We start from the raw sequence: 22,127 nt of genomic DNA on the forward strand, positions 1-22,127 counted from the left end.
ATGGGGAACTTGCTGTCATTTCGGTTTTCCAGCAAGTATGGGGCTGGTTTGAATGGACCAACATGGTCCTAATGCATCCTACTACATGTATACAAGCCGCCTTGGGAGCCTGGAGTCGATCCAATACCTGAAACCATCAAAACTCAGAAAAACGTGAAGCTTGTCAAGGGAAGTCGAAAATTCTGCATGTGTGTTCCAAAATATTTTGACATGGATCTCGATTTTTGCTTGCTACAACATGATCATGTACTGAAAAATAAATGATAATATGACTTGATTGAGGTTTGAAAGAAATCTAGACATGCCTGGTTTTGTTTCGAAAGAAAACGAACGAAACAACGACGACGCGGCACGGAGGAGGTGGAGCGCTTCTTGTCTACCTTCCTTGAACTCGATTTTCTTGCCTTTCTCCCTAGCTATGGCTCACGATTTTTACCTCTGAAAAGGGTCTTATTTTCACTCAGATTTCGAAAGAAAGGAGAGGGGGAAAAATGGTTAGGAGGGTGAGGGAAGTGGGTGCAAGATATAAGGAAGGATCAAGACCAAGTCCACTCCCTTTGAATTTGAATTTTGAATTATGGTTTGATATCAAATGAGTTGGTGGATGCTTCTAGGAGGTGGTGGCCGAAATTTATCTTGATTCTAGACTAGGATATGTCCATTTATTTAATTAAATTGTGCTCCCAAAAATCCTAGAATTATCCTACTAATTACATGCAAAGAATTGGTCAAAGTTGATGAGTTGGAAAATGAATCTTCTAGCACTAAGGGTGGCCGAAAAATGCATGATAAAATAAAGGGAAATGTTGATTATCTAGTCAACTAATAATCCTTGAAAGCCTTACTAATCCTTTAAATAATTTAGTGAGCTAACCCCTGAATTTAATAACTTAAATGAATTCATTTCTTAATCACCTCAAATAATTAAATTAAATCTTCAAACCTCCCTTTCTAACTTAAATGAACTTAGTTACTAGCTAAATTAACTTCTGGAAATATTTCTCGAATCTTATATTCTATCTCAAAACTCCAACTCCGGTCCGGCCTCACTGAAAATACTGAAATGCTAAAAATCATACTACTGAACTGAAATAATAAATAATTAACTTCAAATAAATGCATTTAAAATAATCATGCAATGAAGTCAATTAAATTTAAAAAAAATCTAGAATTATGCATGGCTTATACGTCTACTGATTTACGGGTTCTACATCCAGTGTCTACACGGACCCGAGCACGGATCAGTACACGGGGTCCGTGTCCTATGACATTTGCGAAGGCCGTGTGTACACGGACCCGTACACGGAGGTGGACACGGGGTCCGTGCCCCTTGTTTCCAGCTGAAGATGATTTTCCCGAGAGTACACGGACCCGTACACGGAGGTCTACACGGGGTCCGTGTCTGAGACGGCTGCGCGAGAATATTTTCCTTTCTAGAGTTTTATTTATTTTGGTAACTAGATTATTGTTATCTTTTTGACATATAAACATGTTTTGGACGAAATTTTACACACTTTGGAGATTATCATTGATATTTTATCAAAGTTTAGAGTTTTTCTCTCAAGCTTTTCAAAGCTTTTGCTTTGTGTTCATTCAAAAATCAAACTTATCAAGATTCGTTCTTGTGGCGTTTGTCGATTGATATCATACGGATTGTCAGGGCAAGTTCCTTGAAGGTTCGTCTGTTTCTCAATTGTTTAATCCGTGAATATTTATTGCTAAGTTTTTATAATTTAGAGGTGAATATCACACATTCAAACTTGATTCAAAAGATCGGGACAACAACGATTCTTTGTTCGTTATTGAATCGAGGGTGCGATTCGACTTTAATCGTGTTTGCTATTCGTTCGTACAAAGTTTCATATCATTTGGTATCAGAGCTTTGGCTCATTGAATTCAAGTAAGTTTACCCTTCGTTCTATTATAAGATCTAAATTTTCTTTCGTTCCGCTTTCAGATCTAATTTGTTCTATTATTCTTCGTCGTTCGTGAATCTGTGATATACGAAATTTTGTGCCTTATTTTTTTCTTTGAATTTTCGGAATTCTTAAAAAAAAAAAAAAAAGATTACCAAAAATCCGAAGATTCCCTATTATTTCTTTTTGGTAATTTGTTCTATTCTCTGTTGTGAGTCATATACACTTGTCTCACACCGTCAAAAAAAAAATTTATTATTATCATTCACCTTCAAATTTCTTGTCTACACAGTCCAAGTGAGTCGATCACAATTGTTCACAAGTTGAACTTGATTGTTTGATATACAAATTCAAAGCTTGAGCACACCTTTGAGGATACTATCGAATTTGAGTGGAAAATACTTGAGTGCGAGTGTATTTTCTTTGGACTGAACGGTGAGTATTTGTTGTGAGCAAAAAAAAATAATAATAAGAGAGGAGAGACGAGTGAATTTTTTTGGAGTGACCATGAGCATTTGGGTGAGGATCAATTTGTTTTCTACTAATGTTTTCTTGCAGGTACAAATTTGAAATTAAATGGAGAGGGAGGTAGAAGACAGTTCGAACCCGGGGTTGTCTAAGGTTCAAATGGAGGCGTTGTTTGGGCATTTTAGTAGGAAGATGAGAAATGAATTAGAGCCCTTACATGAGAGGTTGGATAAACTTGAGGTTAGTACTAACGGGAGTAAGTCTAAACCTAAGGATGTGGGTAGAGGAGAAGAAGAGGAAGAATATGATTTGGGAGGAGATGAGGAAAGTCAAAATGAGAATTGGGGTAGGAATGGAAGAGGTAGAGGATTTGGGAGAGGAAGAAGAGAAGCCGTACGGGGCAGATATGATGGGAATAGGGAAGATGGTAACATGGGTAGTATTAAGATGAAAATCCATTCATTCCATGGGAAGTCTGATCCAGAGGCGTACTTAGAGTGGGAAAAGAGGGTAGAGTTCGTGTTTGAGTGTCACCACTACTCCGAACAAAAGAAGGTTAGGTTGGCGGTGGTTGAATTCTTAGACTATGCTCTCATATGGTGGGATCAATTAGTGACCACTAGGAGGAGGTATAATGAGAGACCCATTGAATCGTGGGATGAGATGAAGAGGGTCATGAGGAAGAGGTTTGTGCCCAACCACTATTATAGGGAGATGTTTAAGAGGCTACAAACTTTGAGGCAAGGGTTGAAGAGTGTTGAAGACTACTATAAGGAGATGGAAGTAGTCATGATTAGGGCCAATGTTGAGGAAGATAGTGAGGCGACCATGGCTCGTTTTCTTTGTGGTTTGAACAGGGAAATTCAAGATCAAGTGGAGCTTCGGCACTACCTGGATCTAGACGAGATGGTGCAAATGGCCATAAAAGTGGAGCAACAACTCAAAAGGCGTGGAGTTGGCCGCACCAATCAAACTGGGGGTTCATCATCTTCTTGGCGGTCAAATGGGGTGAAACGTGAGGAGAATAAGGTGGTGACCAAGCCCAAGATTGAGACCAAACAAGAGGCGCCTAAACAAGGAGTGCAAGGTAAATCTGAAACTCCTTCTAATCGATCTAGGAATGTTAGATGTTTTAGGTGTCAAGGATTAGGGCATATTTCTAGTGAATGTCCTAATAAAAGGGTAATGATTTTAAATGATTATGGTGAGTATGAATCGCATAGTGAGGGTGAGGATTATGATGAGATGCCTGCATTAGAAGATCCTGACGAGGGTTATGAGGCGGTTGTAGGTGAAGCCCTAGTGACTAGACGTATCATGAGTGCCCAAGTCAAGGAGGAAGAGACTAACCAAAGAGAGAACTTGTTCCATACTAGGTGTTTTGTGAATCAAAAGGTTTGAAATTTAATCATAGATGGGGGGAGTTGTACTAATGTGGCTAGTGTTGAAATGGTGGAGAAATTGGGTTTGCCTACACTAAAATACCCTCAACCATATAGGCTTCAATGGTTGAATGATTGTGCGGAAGTGAAGGTCACAAAGCAAGTGCTAGTGCCTTTTTCTATTGGGAAGTATGTGGATGAGGTCTTGTGTGATGTAGTACCCATGCATGCTTGTCATATCTTGTTGGGTAGACCGTGGCAATACGACAGAAAGGTGACTCATGATGGGTTCAAGAATAGATATTCATTTGTGTTGAAGAAGGAATCCATTGTTTTACTCCCTTTGTCCCCAAAGCAAGTGTTGGAGGACCAATTGAAAAAAAAGAAGAGAGATGAGGCCGGAAAAAAAAGTGAATTAAAAAGTGTGATGGCCTTTGAAAATAAAAATGAAATAGCTGAAAAAAAGAGTGACAAAAAAGGTGAGATAGCCATACAAAAGAAAAAAGAGAGGAAAGAAAATGAGGGGAAAAAAATGAGAGAAAAGAGGCAAAAAAGAAATCATATATGGCCCAAAAAAGTGAGTTGAAGAAATTGATGCACACACATGAACCACTTGTCTTGATTCTTTACAAGGAGATCCTCCTTAACACCAGTGATATAGCCGGGTCCCTTCCGAGCATTGTTGTTTCACTGTTGCAGGAATTTGAAGATGTAGTCCCGGAGGAGCTACCTCAAGGGCTACCACCATTGAGGGGGATTGAGCACCAAATTGATTTGGTACCCGGAAGTGCATTGCCAAATCGTCCAGCTTATAGAAGCAATCCGGAGGAGACCAAGGAGCTTCAACGGCAGGTAAGTGAGTTGTTAGATAGGGGTTTTGTGCTTGAGTCCATGGCTCCTTGTGCTGTACCTGTTTTACTAGTTCCTAAGAAAGATGGCTCATGGCGTATGTGTGTAGATTGTAGGGCAATCAATAACATAACCATTAAGTATAGGCATCCCATACCTAGACTAGATGATATGTTAGATGAGTTGCATGGTGCTTGTATTTTTAGCAAGATTGACTTGAAAAGTGGTTATCACCAAATTAGGATGAGGGAAGGAGATGAGTGGAAGACTGCTTTTAAAACCAAATACGGGTTATACGAGTGGATGGTAATGCCTTTTGGCTTAACTAACGCTCCTAGCACCTTTATGAGGTTAATGAACCATGTTTTGCGTGCACACATAGGGAAATTTGTTGTGGTCTACTTTGATGATATCCTAGTGTATAGCAAAAATTTGGAAGAGCATGTTAATCACTTAAGACTTGTGCTAATCACACTAAGGGCTGAAAATTTGTATGCTAACTTAAAGAAATGTGATTTTTGTACAAGCAAACTTGTCTTTCTTGGTTTTGTGGTAAGTTCACAGGGTATACAAGTTGATGAAGACAAGGTAAGTGCTATTCGAGATTGGCCAAAGCCTACTACTGTTGGTCAAGTTCGAAGTTTTCATGGTCTTGCAAGCTTCTATAGGAGGTTTGTAAAGGATTTTAGCACACTGGCAGCACCAATGACGGCGGTGATCAAGAAAAATGTTCCATTCCAATGGGGCGAGGAGCAAGAGAAGTCTTTTAATCTTATTAAGCAAAAATTAATTAATACTCCTTTACTTGTTTCACCTGATTTTGCTAATACCTTTAAAATTGAATGTGATGCTTCAGGTGTAGGTATTGGTGGAGTGTTGATGCAAGGAGGGCGGTCGGTGGCATATTTTAGTGAAAAGCTTAATGGAGCAGCGCTTAACTATCCAACATATGACAAAGAGCTCTATGCACTTGTGAGGACTCTAGAGATGTGGCAACACTACTTGAGGCCTAAGGAGATTGTGATCCACACGGATCATGAGTCTCTAAAGCACCTTAAGGGCCAACAGAAGTTGAACAAGCGGCATGCCAAGTGGGTGGAATTCATTGAAACATTCCCCTACATCAGCAATTACAAACAAGGTAAGGAAAATGTAGTGTCCGACGCACTATCACGGAGGTATGTACTAATCTCTACCTTGGAGTCAAAAATTTTGGGGTTTGAACATATAAAAGAGTTATATGTGTTAGATGATGATTTTAAGAGTGAATTTGAAACTTGTATGCATGGTCCACATGACAAATTTTATTTGCATCATAGTTTCTTGTTTAAAGAAGATAAATTGTGCATTCTCAAGTCATCAATTCGTGAATTACTTGTTAGGGAGGCACATGGGGGTGGTTTAATGGGGCACTTTGGGGTGGCAAAAACTTTAGGCGCATTGCATGAGCATTTTTATTGGCCACATATGAAACGTGATGTTGAGCGTGTGTGTGATAAGTGCATAACTTGTAAGCAAGCTAAGTCTAGAACACAACCGCATGGATGGTATACACCACTTCCTGTTCCTAGTGAGCCTTGGATTGACATTTCTATGGACTTTATTTTGGGGTTGCCTATGACTAAGAAGGGGAGGGATTCTATTTTTGTTGTTGTGGATAGATTCTCTAAGATGTCATATTTTATAGCTTGTCATAAAACCGATGATGCTTCAAACATTGCGGATTTGTTATTTAGATAAGTCGTTAGGTTGCATGGCATGCCTATGACTATTGTTTCTGATCGCGATGTTAAATTCTTGAGTTACTTTTGGAAGACTTTATGGGCTAAACTTGGCACAAAATTGTTGTTTTCTACTACTTGTCATCCTCAAACGGATGGACAAACTGAAGTTGTCAATAGAACTTTAGGAACACTTTTGCGTGCTATTCTTAAAAAGAACTTAAAGAATTGGGAGAATTGTTTGCCATTTGTTGAGTTTGCTTATAATCGCGGTGTGCATTCTACTACAAATTTTTTGCCATTTGAGATTGTTTATGGTTTTAATCCTTTGACTCCGTTGGATTTGATGTCCTTACCTGTGAGTGAAAGGTTAAACATGGATGGGAAAAAGAAGACTGAATTTGTTAGGAACTTGCATGAAAAGGTCAGGGACAACATTGAGAAGAGAAATGAGCAATATGCCAAGCAAGCCAACAAAGGGAAGAAGAAGGTGATATTTGAGAAGGGAGATTGGGTGTGGCTACACTTGAGGAAGGAAAGGTTCCCTGAGAAGAGACGTTCAAAGCTATTACCTAGGGGTGATGGGCCATTTCAAGTCCTTGAAAGGATTAATGACAACGCCTACAGACTCGATCTACCAGGTGAGTATAACGTGAGTTCTACTTTTAATGTTAGTGATTTGTCGTTGTTTGATGTAGGTGACGAGCAAGATTTGAGGACAAATCCTTTTCAAGAAGGGGAGGATGATACGAACACGGGTGGTCAAGCTCTAAGGAAGGCATGGGATCCTTTGCAGTTGCCGGAGGGACCAGTCACGAGGGGACGCCTAAAAAAGTTTAAGGAGGCACTACAGGGAGTCATGAGCAAGCATGAAGGGGTCGTGATGCATGGGAGTACGTCGGGAGGCCAAAGGAATATCATTCAAGCATTGTTGGAGACGGCCGAGACTCCACGGACGTGTACACGGACCTGTACACGGGGTCCGTGCCCTTTACAGCCGAGGATGAAGAATTCCAGTGTCTACACGGACCCGAGCACGGATCAGTACACGGGGTCCGTGTCCTATGACATTTGCGAAGGCCGTGTGTACACGGACCCGTACACGGAGGTGGACACGGGGTCCGTGCCCCTTGTTTCCAGCTGAAGATGATTTTCCCGAGAGTACACGGACCCGTACACGGAGGTCTACACGGGGTCCGTGTCTGAGACGGCTGCGCGAGAATATTTTCCTTTCTAGAGTTTTATTTCTTTTGGTAACTAGATTATTGTTATCTTTTTGACATATAAACATGTTTTGGACGAAATTTTGCACACTTTTTAAATTCATTGATATTTTATCAAAGTTTAGAGTTTTTCTCTCAAGCTTTTGCTTTGTGTTTATTCAAAAATCAAACTTATCAAGATTCTTTCTAGTGGCATTTGTCGATTGATATCATACGGATTGTCAGGGGCAAGTTCCTTGAAGGCTCAATTGTTTAATCCGTGAATATTTATTGCTAAGTTTTTATAATTTAGAGTTGAATATCACACATTCAAACTTGATTCAAAAGATCGGGACAACAACGATTCTTTGTTCGTTATTGAATTGAGGGTGCGATTCGATTTTGATCGTGTTTGCTATTCGTTCGTACAAAGTTTCATATCAACATTGCTGCAAATTTCGGCCATAGCTAGGTTCTTTCAGAATAACATTCCCTGCTTCTCCAGTGTTCATCCTACGCGTGCATCTTCAAGTTTTCATTCATAAATCATCAAGGCACGACATGTATCTCCTTTCTCATAATTTACACCATGATTATATGCTTTTGTTTACATTTTTGCATGAATTTTTGTTGGTCCCTCTTTTAGCATCGTTCTTGTAAAGGTTTGTAAATGCGTTTATCTTGTGTGCAATTCACGTTTTCATGACTTCTTGTGTAAGGGGCTGCCGGTTTGAGGTGTTAGGGGGCTTTATATGTTGGGAATTAAGGTGTCAAGGGGCTGCAGTCACGAGTTAGTCACGTTTAAATGAGGAAGATATGATTTTTGTCGTAAAAGCGCATAAGCTGTGAAATTTTTGTGTCCCAAAACCCGTCACCCTCTGTTATTTCAAATTTTTCGACTTATAGGTTGGTTTTCTGGAAATGTGTACAACACATGATTTGTAGCACTCTGTGTTATCTTCAATTCGCTAGCAAATTCGTAACTTTTTTAAGAAATGAGATATATATCATTTTTATCGTAATATCGCTCAAGCTGTGAAAATTTGTGTGTATACGCTGGAGATTTCCAGAAACCTTTGGTCTGGTTTCATAGGTCATAAATTGTCTAGAATGGGTGGTTTATAGGCTTGTCATATAGGTTTAAGTCACGGTTTAAAGTTGAGAAAAATTTGGTTATTTTTAGGGTTGATTCGGGCTAAAACCGGGACATGGTCCAAGTTTTAAAACGAATCGTTTAAACTTTGAAACGGGCTCAATTTTACGTCTAAAAAATTTTTATTATTATGATTTGGGGTGTTTTAAGGTGTTTGGTTGACTTTGGGTTGAAATTTTGAGGTCCGGAGGCAAAACGGTCATTTTAGGCTTCAGGAGCCAAATGGTCATTTTGCACTCGGTCGAGTTAGAAGTCCTGGAAGCGCTCTAAACACGATTTTATATGTTTTTAAATGTTTATGCATCATGTATGTGACTTTTTTGTAAATATGAGAATACGTTGCATGCTTGGTTTCAAGGAAAATTTACGTATTTGTATGATTTGATAAGTGATGATAATGATGATGTTTTGAAGGATGAGAGTTGGTTGTGACTGACGATGTATATGAATATGATGATATGAGATATTATGAGCTGAGGCCAAGGCTCAGTGGACGGGTAATGATGTCGCTGATGTTCCCGCCACCGGGTACCACAGTTTTACGTAGATGGATCCATCGAATAGAGCTGATATGATAGAGCTGATACGAAAGTCACAACTAATGAACTGAATTAAATTAAAGAAAATGTATAACTATATGATGATATGATGAGTTGTTTTGACACGTATGCTTTTACGATATGTTTACATTTACGCTTTTAAAAATCATGAAATGTATGTTGAGTATGATACTTTTCACTGTTGCATGTTATGCATATGTATTTGCTATTAACTTTACAGGAATATTGAGTCTTTAGACTCATTAGGTGTGAATGATGCAGGTGAACACATTGATGAGGAGGCTGGAGGTGTCAAGGACTGAGTAGGCGGAGTTGGCTGTGCACACGCGAACCCGAGGACCTTGTATTTTTCGCAAATATATGATTTTATGGGAAAATGTTTAAGCAACTTTTTAAATGGTTGACGTTGTTATTGTGTTGAGGGTTTTGACATATTTTAATATGCTTGTTGTTTTATTCTCTAAATGGCAAATGTTTAGGTGGGTTGTTCTTTTCATAATTTTAACTGCAGTTATTTTATTCGGCAGTGGGATGATTTTTGTAGAATACATGATTCAAATTTTTTGGAATTTGTAGGAATGGTTTTGGCCATTGTATATAAAAAAATGTTTCAGTAGAATTTTAAAATGAGCAGATGTTTCAGTTGGTATCAGAGCAAGGATTCTTGTATAGGTTTGTGCCACCGCCAGCTTCTGCACCTCAGTCTTCAAGCCTCAATTCTGTAAGTTTACATGTTTTAAATGTTTTTAATAATATCACCTGCATGTTTACATGATATATGTTTTACAGTACATGTTGAACTGTTTATATGTTTTGGAGATTAAATGTTATAAAAAACTAGATTGGATTGCATGTTGGTTACGTTTGGAATTGAATATGCATAAGAATTTTGCTATTGGGCATTAGGAAAGGTTGGAAATGATTTTTCTATATTGATTTTTGGTTAGTAATTACTGATGTTCCACTCTTTGGTCACAAGTTATTCATGAAGATTATGAATGCTTTTGAGATTTGTAGATTTTCTAAGAAATTATTGATTGTTCGTGGTTGCTAGTTGAGTTAATTTTTGAGGATTCCATGTAAGGATTAATTATTCGAAGACTACGACGATCTTTGAAAGTATAAAAACATATAATTTATGTAAGATGCATGCTCTACCTAGTTGGATTTAAGGAATTAATTGCATGCATTGAGAATTTTAAGGACCTAATTGTAATAACCAATAATTTTAGGACCTAAGTGTAAAAATAAAATTCTAAGGGACTATTTTCAAATTTACCAAATTTTGAGATTAAATTCTGAGTTTCGAGAATTTTAAGGTTTAATGAGGCTAAAATCAAAAATTCTATGGAGACAAAAATGCAAATTTCGAAGAGTTGTAGGCCAAAAATATAATTTTCGAGAACTTTAAGGGCCAAATTGCAAATTCTGAAATTTTTGAGGAATAAATTAGAAATTTTGAGGAACACTTGGGTTAAATCAGTAATTTTTTGAGGTTATGAGAATTGATTTTGGGTCTAATAAGTTTAAAATTATTGAAATTTATGTTACGAGAAACCTATAAAATGGAATTAGGAATGCAAAGAACTTATGAGCAATTGTAGGATTTTTGAAATTTAAGGACCAATTGGATAATTTTCGAGGCAGTTAGGAATTTATCTTGCAATGGTTAAGAAATTTGGGGACTGATTTAGCAATAAGTGAGAATTGAATAGTTTAAGTGATAAGAATTTTCGATGATTTAAGCTTGACGGGATATTTATAACCTTGAAATATGTGGGTTTAAGTGATGAGCAGATGTTTCAGTTGGTATCAGAGCAAGGATTCCTGTATAGGGTTGTGCTACCGCCAGCGTCTGCACCTCAGTCTTCAAGCCTCAATTCTGTAAGTTTGCATGTTTTAAATGTTTTTAATAATATTACCTGCATGTTTACATGATATATGTTTTACAGTACATGATCAATTGTTTATATGTTTTGGAGATTAAATGTTATAAAAAACTAGATTGGATTGCATGTTGGTTATGTTTGGAATTGAATATGCATAAGAATTTTGCTGTTGGGCATTAGGAAAGGTTGGAAATGATTTGTCTATATTGATTTTTGGTTAGTAAGTACTGATGTTCCACTCTTTGGGTCACAAGTTAGTCATGAAGATTATTTGGGATTTGTAGATTTTCTAAGAAATTATTGATTGTTCGTGGTTGCTAGTTGAGTTAATTTTTGAGGAATCCATGTATGGATTAATTATTCGAAGACTACGACGATCTTTGGAAGTATAAAAACATAGAATTTATGTAAGATGCATGCTCTACCTAGTTGGATTTAAGGATTTAATTGCATGCATTGAGAATTTTAATGACCTAATTGTAATAACCAATAATTTTAGAACTTAAGTGCAAAAATAAAATTCTAAGGGACTATTTTCGAATTTACCAAATTTTGAGATTAAATTCTGAGTTTCGAGAATTTAAAGGTTTAATGAGGCTAAAATCGAAAATTTTATGGAGACAAAAATGCAAATTTCGAAGAGTTGTAGGGCCAAAAAATGTAATTTTCGAGAACTTTAAGGGCCAAATTGCAAATTCTGAAATTTTTGAGGAATAAATTAGAAATTTTGAGGAACACTTGGGTTAAATCAGTAATTTTTTGAGGTTACGAGAATTGATTTTGGGTCTAATAAGTTTAAAATTATTGAACTTTATGTTATGTGAAACCTATAAAATGGAATTTGGAATGCCAAGAACTTATGGGCAATTGTAGGATTTTTGAAATTTAAGGACCAATTGGATAATTTTCGAGAAAGTTAGGAATTTATCTTGCAATGGTTAAGAAATTTGGGGACTGATTTAGCAATAAGTGAGAATTGAATAGTTTAAGTGATAAGAATTTTCGATGATTTAAGCTTGAAGGGATATTTATAACCTTGAAATATGTGGGTTATAAGGTTGTAAGGATTGGTAATCAATGGTACTGTAGGATGAATCAATATTGGACTTGAAGAATTTAAAGCGTTAGTGAAATAATACTGTGACAAACTAAGAATTTAGAGTGTTAACAATTTAAGATAAAGTTGATCAATTAGTTAAGTTATATGATTACACAGTATGTTAACTTATTTTTGGGAGCCTAAGGTCTGATGTAGCATAAGTTTTAATCATGATCTTAAGAGATAAAATTATACCTTTGTTAGGATTAGATTTTTCTGGAAAGGTGAATAGGATTGAAGATTAGATTACTTGATATACGCAAGTAAGAAGAGGGGTGGACACATTGTCTTGAGAAATTTTTGAAAGTTATTAAGAAATTTGGGAATAAGCGATTATGTGTGTGGGAATTATGTTATCTAATACTATTTGGGTCGCGTAAGCTTGAATTTCAACTTTATGAGATACGTATTCATACGAAAATTTTGGGTGAAATAAAAACAAAAGAGAGTTAGTTGTGTTCAACATAGGTTACTAAAGGACGAATATTAAGATTGTTATCGAGGAAGAAATCTAAAATCTTGATATGGAGATTCTAGAACTCTATGGGTTATAAGTGAAGTTGATTTATTAGAATTAGTGTAATGCTACAATGGGAGAACTTATTAAGTTTTATACGCTGGTATTAGTTAAGCATTAAGGATACGTAAGATTGCGACATCGTTTCAATGAGGAAAGTCCAATGTCTTACGCCTCAACTATATTATAACTAGGAAAGAAATAGTTTAAGCATGTAATTGATGCTTGAAAGGCTTTAATATATAGGTAGAAGATCAATAATATATAATCGGGTTTTATGGATTAACGTTACTCGCGGTTTAAGATTTGCAACAATTTGATATTTGAGATTGCTTGTAAATAGTAAGTTACGTTAATTTGGTATCGTAATATAAAGATTTGAATCAAGGATCTTAGTTAATATTATTATGGGGTTGAGATAAGGATTAAATTTTAAGTGTATTACCGAGGGTAGAAGTCGATCAGTAAATTTTGATGTTAAGGTTTCTTAAGTTGAACTGCATAAATGCTACTGTAATAGATCGACGAACATTACTGATATAGCATAAAGAAAGTAAGGTGCGATAAGTTTGGACATCAATCTCTAGTATAAGGAATTGCGATATAGGTCAAAACTCGAGATCATAATAGAATAGAACTAAGTCGTTGGAAGTCGTTTTAAGTGGCGATTCACAATCGAGGATTCAATAGGCAATTTAGTTAGGATTGAGAAGATGTAAGGACAACATGACACTTATTTTATCATAGTAACACAACGGAAGGGTGGATTATTGGTTGGGAAACTAGAATTAAGAGTCTAACTTTTTGATTATCGAGATAAACGAATTTCGGGGACAAAATTCAATTTAAAGGGGGTAGATTGTAACGTCCCGAAAATTTGAAGGTCCACGTAAACCATATGCATGCAATTTATTAAATTTCTTTTGTATTTTATTAAATTTTTTTAATGCATTAAATTCATGTTTATTTTATGAATTTGTGTTTTAGATCATGGTTTATATAAAGTTTAATGCATTAGGATTTTAAGTTGCATTTTGCGCTCGAACAAGGAACAGAGACCGGTGATATTCAGGAAAATATTTTTATTGAGTAATTATTTTTAATTAATTAATATGAGGTGTTTTAAGTATGATTTTTGAAAATGGGCTTTGGTTGTGTATTTTTACCCGTCGGGTTATATTTTTAGCCGTTTCACAAATTTTAACGATTCAGAGAACTTTTTGAGGGCTCGGGCAATATTTTCAAAAACGTACCCAAAAGAAATATTTTTCGGGAGTATGTTTGGGCTTGATGGGCCTATTTTTAATCTTAGTGAGCTCAAGACCCTTTGTAAAATTTTTAAAATATAATTAGGGTCCATTATAATTTTTGTTTACTATTTAATTACTACCCTAAGCACTCCCTAAACCTACTTTTTCCCTTAGCAGCCGCCCACCCCTCCATCAGCCACTCTTTTAGAAAGGAAATCGTTTACAGGTGCCCGGAATGTGCAACGGAAGTTTTAAAAATAATTTACAAGTGCAAAACCCAAGTGCCTCTCGTTTAGTGTGTAACAAATACAAAAACACACACACATAGAGTGTTCAAGTGTTTTACCTATCAATCTCAAAGATTGATGATGGCTCCAACTAAGATGATAAACAACTTAGCTCTTCAATGGTAAAAAAGTCTACAAGCTTCCTTTGAGCGCACCTTGCTCAAAAATCAAGCCCACCACAAACAAGCTAGAACCACCTTACACTTGCACTAGAAAATGTAAGGAATTTTCTTTGAGAAGTTTGCTATCAAATCATCAAAATGAATAAGCAATTTTTGAAGAAAATTCAAGGAAAATTTCGGTCATGGTGCAGAGAAGGAAGGGGGGAGCCTTTACTTGGTTGTATAAAAAATGTTGTGTATTCCAAAGGCATGCTAGCCTTTAATTTGAAAAAGTTGACTCCCAACATTTCACCTTCCAAGCATGTTATTTGGGTTTGTAACATTTACATGGACTATTGTTTTAATATCTCAAATACATTTGAGATCAGTTAAATTTTACTTGAATTTATTCAAATCCACAAGTTAAATAATTATTTCCATTTGAGCTCTACAAGACCCAATGTTATTTAATTAATTCAACACTTAAATTAATTTAATTATTTGGACTCTACTAGGTCCACTAGTGTTTAATTAATTCAACACTTGAATTAATTTAACTAAGTCTATAATAACATTTTTGAAAATCACAATTTTCAAATACATTATTTATTTGGCCAACTTTTAATTTAGGAACACCTCTACAAATTAAAAGTTACATTCCCTTTATAGAAGTCATACTTCTAATTTTTCTTTGTGCTTATAAAATCCTTTATAAGCCGTTCAACACATTGAACTAATTTTTTTCTCAACGGGATCTAGAAATCTAGTACTTGTGTGGCCCTCAATGGTTCATTGATACAAGTAGCAGTGGGTTCACATCTCAATGTGATTTAGGACTAAACATGTCCTTATATGAGCATACCCCAGTTGCTACATTTTTACCTATCAACTCCTTGATAATAAGAATGTCAGAACTCAAGTCTGATAGTACCCAATCAATCATGTTAAACGTCTAGCAACATCGCTTACATGATTCCTTAGGTATCAAATGATAGTGCCGGCAAGAACCGTTCCATTATGGTTAGCGTACATTATGATCCCTTCATCTCATATATCTCGACCGATTCGACAACCATTGGTAAATCGAGAGATGTCAAAGAATTGATACTATGTGTCATGTCGTAGTTTCATCGATGGTGTATTCTAAGAAACCCCTTTCTTAATTACCACCAACACTCTGATCAGCAATTTCAAACGACATACACATTAGATCACATAGGATATCCATATCCGAAGGTAAGTGGTAAATCTCCAACTACAATACATAGACTTCTATATGTTTCAAAAAAATACCCAACCTTGCCACCTTATGACCCCATATGAGTCGGTAAACAAGTCAAAGTGCAATGTTAGCATATAGAGTCACAATGTTGTCTCGGGTCATAAGGACTAATGGTGTACAACAATAAATTAGGACGTTTCCACTCGATAAGTGAGAACCACTTGAAAAGTCCTTTATAGAGGGTTGTTCAGTGCACCCTACAAGGTGCACCTATCTGCATGTTCGGACATCACAATGTCCCCTACCAATGAAACATGGTACTCACATCGCAGATACTGGTCTCAAACTCGAGCGGTCTTTATCTTTCTTAGCGGTGGCAGAATCGACTAGGAACTGTTTAGAATATACAGTATTCCAAATATGAGTTTCATGATACTCATCATATGATCATCTCATATTCTTTCTACTATTTGTATATTCAAGGACTTTATATATGCAACAAGCATGGGTATACAGATAAATATGTGCCAAAACAATAATTTCAAATATAATTAAAATAATGATTGTTTATACATAGAGTTTCAATGTGAACCCTCGGCCAACACATGGCTCGACGGGCACTTACTCTAACAATCTCCCACTTACATTAGAGCCAACTACCCATATGCTTCAAACCCATTGATTCGCGATGCTTATCGAATAATGGTCCAGGTAAAGGCTTAGTTAGTGGATCAGTAACATTATCTGCGGAGCCGACTTTGTCAATCGACACTTCTCCTCTTTCCACAATCTCTCGGAGGATGTGGTATTTTCTCAATACATGTTTGGATTTCTGATGAGACCTTGGCTCCTTTGCCTGAGCTATGGCTCCCGTGTTGTCACAAAACACCGGGACATGAGCAACTCCATTAGGAATGACGCCCAACTCTAGGACAAAATTCCTTATCCAAACAGCCTCTTTTTCTGCAGCTGATGCAGTAATGTATTCGGCCTTAGTGGTGGAATCCGCAGTACTTTCTTGCTTGGAACTCTTCCAAGAGACAGCAACACCATTGAGCATGAATACAAACCCAGAGGTTGACTTTGAGTCATCGATATTGCTTTGGAAGCTAGATTCGGTATAGCCTTCCAATTTCAGTTCTCCACCCCCATAGACCAAGAACAACTTATTGGTCCTTCTCAAATACTTGAGGATATCTTTCACAACTTTTCAGTGTGGAAGACCAGGGTTCGATTGTTATCTACTCACTACACTTAGTGCAAAACCCACGTCTGGAGATGTAGATATCATTCCATTCATGATGCTACCAATTGCAGATGCATAAGGAATGCTTGTCATCGTCGCTATCTCTGCATCAGTCTTGGGAGACGTAGACTTGGATAGGGACACACCATGACACATTGGTAGATGTCCTCTCTTGTACTCATCCATCAAGAACCGCTTAACGATGATATCAATGTATGTGGACCGGGTGAGACCAAGCAATATTCTTGATCTATCTCTACAGATCTGTATTCCCAATACAAAAGATGCTTCACCCAAGTCCTGCATCGAGAACTTTCCTACTAACCATATTTTAGTTGATTGAAACATCCCTACATCATTCCCAATTTGTAGAATGTCATAAACATAGAGTACCAGGGAATGTCACAACACTCCCACTGACCTTCTTATATACATAGGTTTTCTCAGGATTCTTAGTAAAACCAAACTCTTTGATTGTACCATCGAATCATAGGTTCCAACACCTAGATGCCAGCTTTAGACCATAAATAGATATTTGAATTTTGTATACCATATGCTCACTTCCGATAGATGTAAACCCTTCAGGTTGAGACATGTAAATCTCTTCGTTAATATCCCATTAAGAAAGGCAATCTTTACATCCATCCGTCATATCTCATAGTCATACCATGCAGCTATGGCTAGCAATATCCTTATAGACTTGAATATTGCAACTGGAGAAAATGTTTTCTCAAAGTCAACTCCTTGTCTTTGAGTATATCTTTTTGCCACCAATCGTGCCTTGAAGGTCAATACTGTAGAGCCCAAAATCAGTACACGTAAAATCCATGCATTTATTTAATTGTTAAATTATTTATTTAAGTTTAAAATGATTTATAGCGATGCATGATCTATTTAATTTGTATTATTTTAAATTATTTATGTTTATGTGATGCATGTTAAATGTTTTCTTGAGTTTCATGTTTCAGGCGATTATTCGATGCGGGATTGAGGAAAAGAGATCAGCGACGATTTTGAAAATTTTAAAACGTGGTAATTTATTTTAAGTTAGGGTTGGAGCATTTTAAAAGAATTATTTAATTTTTAGAATTTTAAAAGCCTAATTTATTTATTAGGTGATTTTTATGATTTTAATCTTTTAAAGATTAAGTACATGTGTATTTTATTTTAATTAAGGAATTTTTAGTAAAGTTAGTGTTTGATTAACATTTAATTAGTGGTTAATTTTTAATTAAGCAATTTTTATTCCCTAATTACTACCTAACACACGCACACACACTTTAACACACACTTACACGATATCTCACACACACACATTTTATTCCACCAATTCAGAAATTTTTGAGAGCAAAAACCTAGGGTTCCTAGTGCAAGAGCAGCCGCCCCTCCTCTCAATATTTTTCCAGCAAGTTTTCGTGAATTTTCTTCAAGAAATCGAGCCACAAATCGTTCCAGATCAACCTTAGCATCTTCCCCGCTTCGGTGTCGTCGTTTTGGTAACGTTAAGTATCAAAAGACACGTATATTCCTTCGTTTATGCATCGCTCTCCTCATAGTATTTTTTCTTATGTTTATTATCCGTAAAAATTCATGTATGTTGTAAAACGTTTGAGCAAAAATTAGTTGGATCTGTTTTGAAACGATTTTAGATCTGAAAACTCAAAATTTTCTTTCATTTTAAATACTGCGACTTTTGGGTCAATTTTTTGGGAAAACTTTCAACATATAAAACGTAGAACTTTTTGATACATTCGATTTGACAGTAAATTCAAAATATTTGGATCAGAAATGAGTGAGTTATGATCGTTTTCGTGAGACTGCTCCAAATTCATTTTCCTGAAAATCCATTCTTGATGTGTTCTTGAAGTTTTGTTGTTACAGGCTTCGTTGGGAATCGACAAGTGATCGCTACTGCATTTAGGTATATCGAGAATGATGTTAGGGTGATTGTGGGTGGTTCGATTAGTGTCGTTAGACACTTGGTTGAATTAGAAGTCGTAGGAATGGTTTTTTAGTCAAGTGTCATGTCCACGGATTTGTTGCGTGCTTGTGATGCGTAGTTTTTTTGGGGCATTTGTATAGGCTTTACCCAGTGCTATAGTATCCTAGGATGGGCCTCGAGGTGTCGATTAAAGGTAGAAATGATCGAGTTAGGGAGACTAAGTCACAAGCATAGGAATTCTCGTTGGTTTGCTTCTCCAGCAGGTACACGGACCTGGGGCCGGACCCTTACACGAGATCGTGCCCTTGTTTCTTTCGAGGTTTCATAATACAGAGCCTACACGGACCCTGACCCGGAGGTATATACAGGGTCCATGTCCTTACTTCTTTTCGGGTATAGTTTTACAGAACCTACACGGACCCATAGCCAAACCTGGGCACGGGGTCCATATACTTCGTTTTGGGAAAAATATGTTGATTGCTTTGGGTTTTGGTGTCTTGGTATAGTACGATGATTAAACGAGGTCAAGTCCCGAGTGATCTAGAATATCATAAGCTATTTAATTACTTCGGTGGTCAGCACGAGTACCTACGTCTAAGTTATGGAAGGTAGGTTTTCGAACTCATGTTAGTATGTGCAAAAGTGGCCCCAAGCGTGATTCAACGAATCCCTCAACACCAAGTAAGTATGTTCGACGTGCAAAGAAAATATTTTTTATGTTTTTTAGGTATGATAAATGTCTTGTGACCAAATTATGAACGGGTTTGGAAGTCGGTGAACGTGGCCGATGACCTCTCCACCCCGGTAAAGTATGATCGGGTTTAGATCAGGATTGGAAAGCGGTAAAGTATGACCAGGGACCAATCCACCGGTAAAGTATGACCGGGGATCTCATGTATGTGGCAGTGGATTTTCCCTGTCAGCCCAGTACTGTGGTTTAGTCTGATCAGGCACATTTATGTATGGGTCACTTGCTTTGAAACATATCTCTACGCAAAATGATGTTATGTATGCTCAAGTATGTATGATGCAAGTATATTTAAGAAAAGCTTTATGATGATGGCACGTCTACGTTTATGCTACTGCGTTCAAGTTTCAAGTATGTACGCTTTATTTTAAAGATGAATGTGGTTTATTACGTATTCTTGTTATTTCCAGTTTATAAATGTTGAGTATTTAGACTCACTAGACTTGATCGATGCATGTGAGGATGACTTTGAGGAGACGAGGGGTGAGGACCAATGACCTGGCTTGGACTGCGCATGAGGCTAAACCCGAGGACCGCCAAGGTTTTAAGATTTTATGCAACGATTCAAAGACTCTGATTTCACGTTATCGTTTACGATGTTTAAACAATTGTTTTAGCAAACTTTAATTTTGATCCTTAGTTACAAATATTTTGATTTATCAGTTTATTTCTATTGCAATTTGAAGGTTTCTATTTAATTAAGAAATTTTTTATTTTTCCGCAAATTTCAAGTAGTTCAAATTACGGTACATTACAGTTGATATCAGATCCAGGTTCTTGTAAAGGGTTATGCCTACTGCCAGTTGCGAGAAGCTCACGAAGCCACACCTCAAGTCTGTATGTTTTAAGGTTTTAAATTATTTCATGTAGTAAGCATCAAGTCATTATTTCAGCATGTGCATATTTAAATTTAAATTACGTGCATCTTATGTTATGATATTATGTTCATGCATGTTGGGTTTAAGTTTTGGGTAAATGTTGGAAGAGTACGCCTCCTAGACGTAGGATTGTGCGTGAAGCAAGAGATGAGAATAGGGAAGCTCAGGATGGGGAGAGGGTCACTCCTCCTCGTCCACCCCAGATATGCAGGCTCAGATGCTTGCAGGAATGACGCAGTTCTTTGCGGAGTTTGCGGGGAACCATGCTGCAGTGGATACAGGGGCGAGACCCAGACCGGAGGCACTTTAGGAGAGGTTTAGGAGGATGGATCCGAAGGAGTTTTCGGGGACTACGGACCCGATGGTAGCTGAAGGATGGATTAAGTCCATTGAAGTCATTTTTGCGTTTATGGAGCTGCAGGATGCAGACAGAATTAGATGTGTCACATTCTTGTTGGCTGGAGACGCCAGACTTTGGTGGGAAAGTGCGTCTGTGTCGGTTAATTTGCAAACTTTGACTTGGAACGGTTTCAAGGAGGTCTTTTACTCCAAGTACTTCACTGAGGAAGTACGCTCCATATTGACTAGGGAGTTCATGATGCTGCGACAGGGAGACATCAGCGTGGTAAACTTCGTCAGAAAGTTCGAGAGGGGGTGTCACTTTGTACCCCTGATTGCGAATGATGCTCGGGGGAAGCTGAGGTATTTTATGGATGGGTTGCGGCCGATCTTGCGCCGTGATGTCAGGGTTGCTAGTCCTACTACCTATTCCATTGCCGTATCTAGAGCCTTGGCGGTAGAGCAGTACCAAAGAGATATCAAGAGTGATAGGCAAGGCAAGAGGCCCTATCAAGCACCTCAGCAGCAGCAGCAACAGCGAACCCTGTTTAAGAGGCCTTTCCAGGGGCAGCAGGGGAAGAGGCCATTTCAGGGACCGCCGAAAGTCAAGGGTCATATTCCTCAACAGAAGGCTCCTCAGAGACCCGTTGAGTACCCAGTGTGTCCGAATTGCAACCGCCGGTAGAGAGGATATTCTGACAGAGGCACATGCATCTCCATATTCCATTCATCCAGGAGGTACAAGATGTACAAGGATTTTCAAATTTTGTATTGGTGGCCAGGTATGAAGCGAGATATCCGCCGATTTTTGTCTGAATGCCTAACTTGTCAACAGGTGAAGGCAGAGCATCAGAGGCCAGTAGGGATGCTTAAGCCACTCCCTATCCCTGAGTGGAAGTGGGAGAATATCACCATGGACTTTGTTGTTGGTTTGCCGAGGTCAATCAGAGGATCCAATGTCATTTGGGTTATAGTGGATCGACTTACTAAGTCGGCACACTTCTAGCCAATGAAGAAAACTTTCTCCATGACGCAGTATGCGGAGCTCTATATCAGGGAGATAGTTAGATTGCACGGGATCCCAGTTTCTATTGTGTCCGACAGGGACCCGAGGTTTACATCTTTGGAAGAGTTTGCATGCAGCCATGGGGACGAAGTTGCAATTCAGTACAACTTTCCATCCTCAGACAGATGGCCAGTCTAAGCGAGTGATTCAGATTTGGAGGATTTGTTGCGAGCCTGTGTGATCGATTTCTATGGGACTTGGGAATCTAAGCTACCTCTAGTGGAGTTTACCTACAACAGCAGTTTTTAATCATCTATAGATATGGCTCCTTACAAGGCACTGTATGGGATAA

The 22,127-nt window shown here is 37.5% G+C and overlaps 1 protein-coding gene across 1 annotated transcript; it reads left to right on the forward strand.

The window, feature by feature from the left end:
• Window positions 1–2,816: 2,816 nt before the first annotated feature.
• On the forward strand, window positions 2,817–18,877 carry LOC142519736 (uncharacterized). The gene is given in 9 exon segments (XM_075622764.1): window positions 2,817–3,748; window positions 3,827–4,176; window positions 4,655–4,704; window positions 4,706–5,248; window positions 5,339–5,767; window positions 6,002–6,024; window positions 6,613–6,977; window positions 7,035–7,229; window positions 18,744–18,877. Coding segments are annotated over 9 exon segments (3,021 nt in total).
• Window positions 18,878–22,127: the final 3,250 nt, after the last annotated feature.

Source organism: Primulina tabacum, chromosome 11 (assembly GCF_025594145.1).
Source record: "Primulina tabacum isolate GXHZ01 chromosome 11, ASM2559414v2, whole genome shotgun sequence".
Lineage (NCBI taxonomy): Eukaryota > Viridiplantae > Streptophyta > Magnoliopsida > Lamiales > Gesneriaceae > Primulina > Primulina tabacum.